Source organism: Nanorana parkeri, unplaced genomic scaffold (assembly GCF_000935625.1).
Source record: "Nanorana parkeri isolate BGI_ZX_2015 unplaced genomic scaffold, ASM93562v1 scaffold85, whole genome shotgun sequence".
Taxonomy (NCBI): Eukaryota; Metazoa; Chordata; class Amphibia; order Anura; family Dicroglossidae; genus Nanorana; species Nanorana parkeri.
The window spans coordinates 1,631,315-1,640,648 of record NW_017306353.1 but is presented as its reverse complement, the minus strand read 5'-3'; the positions used below and the strand labels follow the sequence as shown (position 1 = coordinate 1,640,648).

General features: G+C 45.6%; 1 protein-coding gene across 1 annotated transcript in view; it reads left to right on the top strand.

Annotated features, from left to right (window-relative positions):
- The first annotated feature begins 2,175 nt into the window (after positions 1-2,175).
- The window catches only part of COG7 (component of oligomeric golgi complex 7), a 58,945-nt gene continuing 51,786 nt past the window's right edge, over positions 2,176-9,334 (top strand). The window contains exons 1-5 of the mRNA XM_018552338.1: positions 2,176-2,300; positions 3,420-3,608; positions 4,180-4,328; positions 6,361-6,477; positions 8,157-8,325. Coding sequence (XP_018407840.1) covers positions 3,443-3,608; positions 4,180-4,328; positions 6,361-6,477; positions 8,157-8,325 — 601 coding nt within the window. The 5' untranslated portion in view covers positions 2,176-2,300; positions 3,420-3,442. The remainder of the gene's footprint in view (positions 2,301-3,419; positions 3,609-4,179; positions 4,329-6,360; positions 6,478-8,156; positions 8,326-9,334) is intronic.

Sequence of the window (9,334 nt, the reverse complement as noted above, 5' to 3'; positions counted from 1 at the left end):
GTATTTCTGCCACTGATGTCACCCTATGATATCTTCACACATCGTTAAAGCAGAACTCCGGGCAAAACGTATTAACCCTGGCAGTGGGGCTACCCACGCACTGCAAGGGTTAACTGCTCATTTTGGTCTAGGGAGGAAAATAAAGTTATACTCACCCGATCCTCTGACATCACTCCCTCCAGCCTGTCTCCCCTTCTACTGAAGCTGTGGTATGTCCCTCTATGTCCTCAAGTCCTATACACTGTGTACAGAATGTGATTACTCAAGGATCCTTAGACCACTGCAGAGGAGGGGGAGAGAGGCTCCAGGGGCTGGTCTAAGTGCAAGCCGGCTCAAAGGATCGGGTGAGTATGACTTTTTTATTTTCCTCCCTAGACCAAAACAAGCCAATAACCCTTGCAGTGCGAGGCTAGCCCCACTGCAAGGGTTAATACAATCACAACTGAAGCCAAACCTTTTTTTTTTAGCTCTGGATAGAGTGGAGAGGGATTAGATCATCTGTCAGGTTTTTATTGCTGTCTGTGTCCTCATTCACCCTATTTTTCCTGACACAGAGTCTTCAATCTCTCTTTCTGTATTCCCTGTTATAAATGAACAGGAATCCTCTATACTGAGTGTTCCTGTTCATTCATAATTTGTGGACATAGTATGTTTACCATGTCCACAATCATGAATGAACAGGAAGTGATGTAGATCACTTCCCATTCATTCATAATTGGGGACACAGAAAACATACCATATCCTCAATTAATAACAAACACTCAGCCTATCACTGATAGGCGGGGAGCTCAGTCTCCTGTGACAGCGGACTCCTCCCCTACTGTCCTCCTGTGACAGCTGATGACTGTCACCGCCCCCACACCACTCTCCTGATCTATCACAGGAGGCTGTGCGGGGGAGAGAACACCCTCCTGTGACAGTGCGGGCTGTCTCTGCCCCCACACCGCTCTCCTAATCTGTTACAAGAGGATGAGCGGGGTGGTGCAGGAGGAGGGTCTGGGGTCTTGTGACACGCCGGCCGCTCACATTGCTTTGGTCCCCTGTACTGCTCAGCCTCCTGTGACAGTTTCTCTCCTCCCCACTGGATGCTGCTCTGTGTCAGAGGGACATAGAGCAGTGCCCAGCGGGGAGGAGAGAAACTAGATGCACCTCAATTTCTGCTTTAATTGTTTGTGACAGGTTCTCTTCAAGTATGTCAGGACTCAGTGACTGCTTAGCAACCAGCAACTGTTCAGACAATGGGGTTGTTTTGTTAAAGGCAAATAGGCTGTTCACTTTGCAGGGGGATTTTCCCTGAACTTAGTGAATAAGGTTAAACTCTGCTGACTTCTATCATCTAATCATGTGTGAAATATCGGGTATTAGGATATGATCGGTGAATTCTCACCACACTCACCAAGCTGAAAGAAAATTCCTCTGCTACGAGAACAGCCTATTTGCCTTCAGGATACCTGGGTCAGGAGTATGTTGTTACTTTCAGTTTATGAAGTGAGGAGGTCGGGAATGTAATCTACAAAACACAGCATATATATAGTGCAGGGGTCTTCAAATAAATGAACTTTGCACGATATTCTAATTATTCGAGTTTCACCTGTATACTGTACAGAGTGCTGGGGTCAGGAGTATGTGACGTTCAGTCTAGCACAGGGTGTATACAGGAAGTAAGAGGTATGTACCATACAGTATAGAGTACAGTCCCCAGGAGTATGTAATGTATAATGTGCAATTCATCATTCTAAACACTTACATTTCTATGCTGTGCTTATGGCTAACCTCTATGCGCCTCTCCCTTACGGCTCACCTCTGCACCCCTCCTGTACAGCCCACCTCTGCAACCTTCCTGTACGGCTCACCTCTGCGCCCCTCCTGTATGGCTAACCTCTATGCGCCTCTCCCTTACGGCTCACCTCTGCACCCCTCCTGTACAGCCCACCTCTGCAACCTTCCTGTACGGCTCACCTCTGCGCCCCTCCTGTATGGCTAACCTCTATGCGCCTCTCCCTTACGGCTCACCTCTACATAGCTCCCTTCTGCACCCATTCCAGTAGCGGCCCAGGGAACACACACAGCGGGCGATATGACCCGGTTGCCCATCGAGCTGTCACATTACTCCTCACCTACTTCGCCCCTCACCCACCCTTATTGTACGTTGTGAGTTATCAGCAATGCCAATAAAGCTAGAAGAACGGGAAGTGACGTCACGCGTCGTGTCACCATGGCTCCCGTGGCCATCCCGGAAGTGTAGCTGTGGTAGGGATCCCCGAGAATCCAAGGAGTGGGTGAGCGGCCGGGTGCCACCGGTATGTATTTCCTCATGGTGGGGCTAACACTGGCTGTGTATAGAGCTGTACACGGGGCTGTCATTATCAGGACTGAGCCTGCTATGGGGGCGACAGACAGAGCTGTCATGGCTGGACTTAGTATCAGCTCAATATTAAAGAACAACTCCGGACATGTACAAATTAACCCTTACAGTGGGGATAGCCCTGCAATGCAAGGTTTAACTACTCGTTTTCGTCTAGGGCAGAGGTAGATAGCCTGGGCACTTCAGCTGTGGTGGAACTACAAGTACCATGAGGCATTGCAAGTTTCTGACAGCCACAGGCATGACTCCCAGAGGCAGAAACATGATGGAATTTGTAGTTTCCCCACAGCTGGAGTGCCAAGGTTGCATAGTCCTGGTCTAGAGTCCAAAGTATAAAATATATACTCACCAGATCCTGAGTTCTGCCTGGCTGCAAGACCGGTCCCAACATCCTCTTCTCCCCTGGGCTCCGGCGGTCTAAGTAATGCTGACATCATCACGCCTATTACATGTCCATATTAGAAGTGAGAACACCGAGGGACATTCCACAGTCACTTTAGTAACTGTGATCCAAAGCCAGCAAGTAGCGGACTAATGCCCCTACATGCTGACAGCGCTGCAGCCAGAATATTGCCAGGATCCACCCTGCTGCCTGATTGACAGCTGGCTCTGCCTCTCTATGGCCAGAGCCAGCTGTGCCCACCCGCTCCACCATTTGTCCCTCCAATGAGAGGTGGAGGCTTGGGGTGGTGGTGTTGTCTTGAGAGATACTATTCATTCTTAAGCAACCAGAAACTACAGTTATCCGGCATTAACTTATTTGTATGTATAATTTGTGATCATATATGTCCATAAGGGCAGCTGTGTTTGCTCATTACATGTACATGCTGTGCTTTGTGTTTAGTAGTGCAGCACAGTAACGGTCTGCTCAGAGTGACTGGAAAAAAGGAATGACAGTGCTGACTCCTTCACACTTACTTTTCTTGCTTGTATTTTTAAATATCTTTCATTTGTAACAGTCTCTTATCACAGTTTGCTGTCTAGGTGTTATTATTTTATGTGTATTTTTATGGATAAAGTGCATGTTATCCTTTTGTTTGTGATCCTGTCACAGACTCCCCAGGCGTGTTCTGTGCCATGGATTTCTCCAGGTTTCTAGCAGATGACTTTGAGGTGAAGGATTGGGTGAATGCAGCATTTAAGTCGGTACAGAAAGATGCACCCGGGAAGGTGGATGCACACGCTGCAACCTTAGTCATGAAACTACAGCTCTTCATCCAGGAGGTGAACAACTCAGTTGAAGGTATTATATCTGAAGGTTTTAAAGCAACACCAAACTCGGGAGTTAAATCTTACACATGCATTCTTGTACCTTATCTATTAACAATATTGGACCTTATTTGTGTATCACTCGGCTGTAGATCCTCCAGTCAACTCTGAATTGGTGCCGACACTGTCCTTCCTTCTGGAGGGTGGCTACTTTTGGTCCCCATGGTCCCTGTGTGTGTTGTAAAGTAGTCACCGCTCCAAGCTCACTCATGCGATGAACTACAATCTCACGTTTAGTTTACTCATTTGTATTGAGATAGTAGTCCATCACAGGAGTGAGCTTGGAGCGGTGACTACTTTACAACACACACAGGGATTATGGGAAATAAAAGTAGCCACCCTCCAGAAGGAAGGACAGTGTCAGCACCAATTCAGAGATGATTTGAGGATCTACTGCCAAGTGATACACAAATAAGATACATTTTTGCTAATAGTTGGGGTACTTGAATGCACTTTTGAGATTTATCTTCTGAGTTCAGTGTCGCTTCAATTGTAGTGTTTATTATATGGGAGATGTAATGACTCTTATTCCTTTCTCCCTGTAGAAAGTAGCCATCAGGCCCTGCAGAACATGCCAAGAGTCCTGCGTGATGTAGAAGCCCTGAGACAGGAAGCCGCCTTCCTAAAGGAACAAATGATTCTCGTTAAAGAAGACATCAAGAAGTTTGAGCAGGACACAGCCCAGTCCATGCAGGTGAGCATTGACATAATAAAGGCAGAGGCTCTCTTTTAGTAAGACAAGGAGATGTGCAAAGTACAGGGACATAGAAAATGTGACAAGAAATTGTCTTTCATTATAGCTAAACTGATGGAGATTAAGGTGGCCATACACTGCTCTATTTTTTTCATTCAACCCGTGGGCTGAAGAAGAAAAATAGAGCAGATTCCTCCATCAACACTTAGAAGTGTGTAGATCAAGGAATCCCGCTGTTTGCCTTGTATTCTGACAGCGGCCGCCAGCCCCTGTTACAATGCCTGAATAGAGCCGGGAACTCATTGGCTGCTGGCTCTGATCGTACGATCGAATTGGCTGCTGTAGCTTGCTGTACATCACTGGTTTTTTTGCCCTGCATTATGAAGGGCATCTAAACCCAAAAATAAAACTGTAATATTGCAGCTTACCAGTATATTAACCAGTTGACCTTCGGCCCGTTGCAAAAAACAGACGGACGGCACAGTCGTATTGGCGGGTTGCCATCTCCAGACGGCATTTTTTTTTCTGCGTTGCTTCATCAGCTTCTTTTGGGGTCCCCAGGTGACATTGGGGGTCTTAAGAGACCCCTAATGTCTTTATAAAGAGGACCTGTCAGTGTGCCTTTGCTATTATATAGGGGGATTTTTATCCCCCTATGTAATAGCAATGACATTAAGTGTATAAAAACATAAAAAGAGTAAAAAAAAAAAAATAAGTCGCATATAAAAAAAGTTTTAAAAAAACCCCAAAAAATTCTTAAGTTCCCCAACCCCACATTTATATGCACATATAAACGTAAATACGCGTCCGGTGCACCAGCGAGCGAAAACGACAATTGCGCTACACATGTTAGATTTCACCGCGAACGTCGCAGTGAGAGCAATCATTTTAGGGCCATCAATCACTGATAACACTAAACTGATGAGCGGTAACAGCTTTTAAAGCGCCGTCTTTGGCCAATTTTGGGTATTATAGTTTTTTGAGGTTTTGCGCGCGCACGCAATTTTAGGGCTTGACATGTTTGGCGTCTTTTTACCCGACGTGACCCCGTCTTTTAATTTTTACCAAAAAATTGGGTAATAATAAATGTTTTATCATTTAATATAGGGGAAACTGTTTTTTTTTATTTTTTTAAATTCTGTGATTTTTCCTTAATATAGTAAAAAAATAAAACCCCCAGTGGTGAATAAATACCACCAAAAGAAAGCTCTATCTGTCCCCAAAAAATGGTATAAAATTCGTTTCAGTACAGCGCTGCATGACGGAATAAATGTCAGTTAAAGTACCGCAGCGCTGAATACTGAAAAATGGCCTGGATGGGAAGGGGGTTTAAACACCTGGTCTTCAAGTGGTTAATGTGGCTGCATTAGTTTTCTTTCAGGCTGTTTGTCCTTTATTTTCACCTGATAATAAGTGATGAGGCTGGGCTTGGTGCTAGTTCTCCTGAGTACTCCCAAGCCCACTCCAAACTCTGACCACCACTTTCTCCTCCCGACCCAATCAGTTGTATGAAGACGCATTCCTCGTCCCGCAGCTATGTGTCCCAATGGGGCAGGGATTGCCCCTGCTGCAAATGCTGACACTGAATCAGGAGGATGTGGGGGTGGTCAGAGTTTTGAGTGAGCTTTGGTATACTTACCACTACTGATAATCATGAGAATAACACACTTCCTTTCCTTTGGTGGCTACAATAACTTACAGGAGACAACCATGGCTGTCACTCAGGCTGGACTTCAAACACGTCTGGCTGGACTTCACCACGTCATCTCAGGGGGCTGGGTGTATAAGTAGTTTATGGAAGGAAGATATCATTATTTGTGCTTTCAGTCCACCTCAGAGGAAGTGACAAGGACACTGGGCATTACTGATAGGATCAACAGATATTTATTTTCCTCACTGAAAAATCAAAACACCATATCTAAGGACTGCTAAGCTGCAATATATTACATGTCTTTGTTTTAGATATTTGTTATCTAGTCTGGGATTTATACATTCCATTTATTCTCTGGTGACATGACTGTTCTCTATGCAGGTCCTGGTGGTGATGGATAAAGTAAAGTCTCGCATGCAGTTAGCTGCAGATTCGCTGCAGGAAGCTGACAAGTGGAGTACACTTAGTGCAGATATTGAGGAAACCTTTAAAACACAGGTGCGTTCACTGTTATATCTGTATCTTTTTCTAACTATACTATCTCACTTCTACTAATGTGTTTTTTTCCAAGGCTTAAAGCAAAACTATATTATGTTTTTAGAAAAGGTTATGTCATAACCATAACCTGGCAGGTCAAATAGGTGCTTTCGGTGGGTGATTGAAGGAAGGGTCAGCCTATCAGTGTCTCCGATTAGGAAGGTCCCTACAGTATTCACTGCCTGAGGGCATGGGGGTAGCGGGTGGTTGTGAAGGTGGTTGTGAACTAACGGACAGGGGGAAGAGGGAGGCTGAGACATTGTTAATGACAAACTTTTCCCTTGGGGAGGGTAGGGGCAGTGGGGATCTGGTGACGAACGTTACCGGTGCCTGCTGCTCCCTCTGGGTCTGGCATCACGCCCAGCTCACTGAAGTCACTGGTTGCCAGGAACTGGGCAGGAAAACAGCCAGAGAGTCACAGGTTGCTAAAAGCTCTTAGCAACCTGGGACGCTCTGGCCGGAAAGGGGACGGGAGGCACACCTGCCGCCCCCCATGTGACCTAATAAGATGCCACCTCAGGAGAGCGCATCAGGCTGCCTCATTATAGGGTCTGCCCAGCAAACCCAGATCCTTTCTGTTAGTGTCCACATGTCTTGTCACTTCAATGTGACTGAGAACCCAAAGCCCTTGGTGTGTTAGTATGAGGCAGCTTTTATCAGCAGCTTTTGTTATAGAGGTAGAGTTTAGAAATAGGTTAGATTTATTACCTGGTTTATGTCTGTTTTAAAGGTTAACTTTTATAGAAAACATGGTCATCCTTCCCCCTCCACTCCCATCCCATCCCTGTACTCTGACCTAAACTAACCCACTGTGCTGTATAATTATTTAAGTGGATGACTGATGCCCTGAGGAATCTTCAGGGTCACTGGCTGAAGCCCTTATCACCCATAGCTGTACCTGTGCAATAAACCCCTGCAGACACAGGCAAGGGAAACAAAATTTGGTCCAGCGGTGCAGACCCCAGTCATTCAGCTCAAGTAAGTATACAGATACTATAAAGTTTAAATTACTTCATACTATGGTTGGTGATGACGCTTTCTCCCTGACACAACCTACTGAAACATACTAAGTTGACATCACAGTAAAATGTATTCTACTGTTTCTATCTCTCTACTTTCTATAACTCTCAGTGATTGTCTCTCAGCGGAGAGCAGACAACTCCCAGCCTGGTGTATAGAGAGTTATGAAGAGGTGATATAATGATGGATTTCAGGCAATTTTTTTTAGTGGTAGTATTTTAAATGTTTGGACGACTTCATAACTGAACTAGTTTTTTTATATTTACAGTGGTACCTTGGTTCACGAACGCTTCTGTTCGCAAACAATTCGGTTCGCGAACAGGAAGTTCGGCAAAATTTTGCTTCTGTTTGCGAACTCCGCATCGGGTGACGAACACAACCGCAGCCATCTTCCCCGCTCTGACACATGGTTGTGGCTTCCTCTAGTCGAGATAGCGGTCTGATCACAGTTTGAATCTGTTCGCGACCAATTCGGTTCGCGACCCGAATCACGGAACGAATTAAGTTTGTGAACCGAGGTACCACTGTATATATGATCACACTTTTTGTTTTTGTTTTAATGAACATTTCTCCAGTCTTAGATACAGTTGCTCAGCACAATGCCCGTCTCTCTCTTCCAGAACATCACAGTTATTTCCGAAAAGCTGACCAGTATGCAGGTAAGCCTGGCAATGCTGGTGGACACTCCAGATTATTCGGAGAAATGTGTATACCTGGAAGCACTGAAGAATCGGCTGGAAGCCTTGTGCAGTCCTCAGATAGTGTCAGCTTTCAACAGTCAGTCTGTGGGTAAGAAATACAGCTGTGCAGCCAGGATTAGGGCTTCTCGACTCATATTTTTTTATTAAAGGAGAACTATGAGGTGAGTGCTTTTCACTCATGGGGAGGGGGCGGGTACAGCTGGCTCTGCTAGATAGGCAGAGCCAGCTGTCACTCACGCAGCTGGGCGGATCCAGACATAATTGTCGGGATCCGTTATACTGTGGCGTCTCAGTATACCGCGAGCAGCAGCTTGCGTTATACTGTGGCGTCTCAGTATACCGCGAGCAGCATACTGTGGCGTCTCAGTATACCGCGAGCTGTAGCTCGCGGTATACTGAGCTTAGGGTGACGGGAGGACGCTAGTTTGTGTCCTCCCGTTACCCTAAGGACAACTATGGGGAAAAGCCTTAACCCCATAGTTCTCCTTTAAGCAAAAAAAAGCATGCTGCAGCGGGCCATTTAATATTTAGTGTTTTATGGGCAATCTTATTGAAAACTGCTTTGTCCTGGCCTCCTTCTAAAATATTAGATGCCTGACTGTCTCTGGCTTCAATACTTTGAGTGCATGAAATCGAACAGTCATGCAGATGAGAAAGTTGGGGTAATGCCAGGATGGTTGATCTGCATAGTTGCGCCAGGTAAAAGGTTAATGCCAAAGAGAAAACAGCACAGATGAAGATCTGAACACATCAGTCCATACAAAACGTGTTCAGGTGTCAGGATTTCTGACACCTGATTTATTCTTCATCGGTGCAGAACAGCAGGGGTATATCCAGCACTAGGACAAACTTGGGAATTCAGGCTTTGTACAAAGACGTTCCCACCCACACAGTAACTTCCTGTTTTACAAAGCCACCAGTGGTTTTCCACGTAAGTGATAACAGACACCACCACAAACCCTTTGCTCCCCACCAACAAACTGCTTAGTTTGTAAAAAAAAAAAAGCCTAAGCTAAAACCCCCATAACTAAATCTGTGGTCATGTGACATGCAAGGCCCTGGGTCTTCTATAATCTTCACTGCAAAAGAGGTGTGTT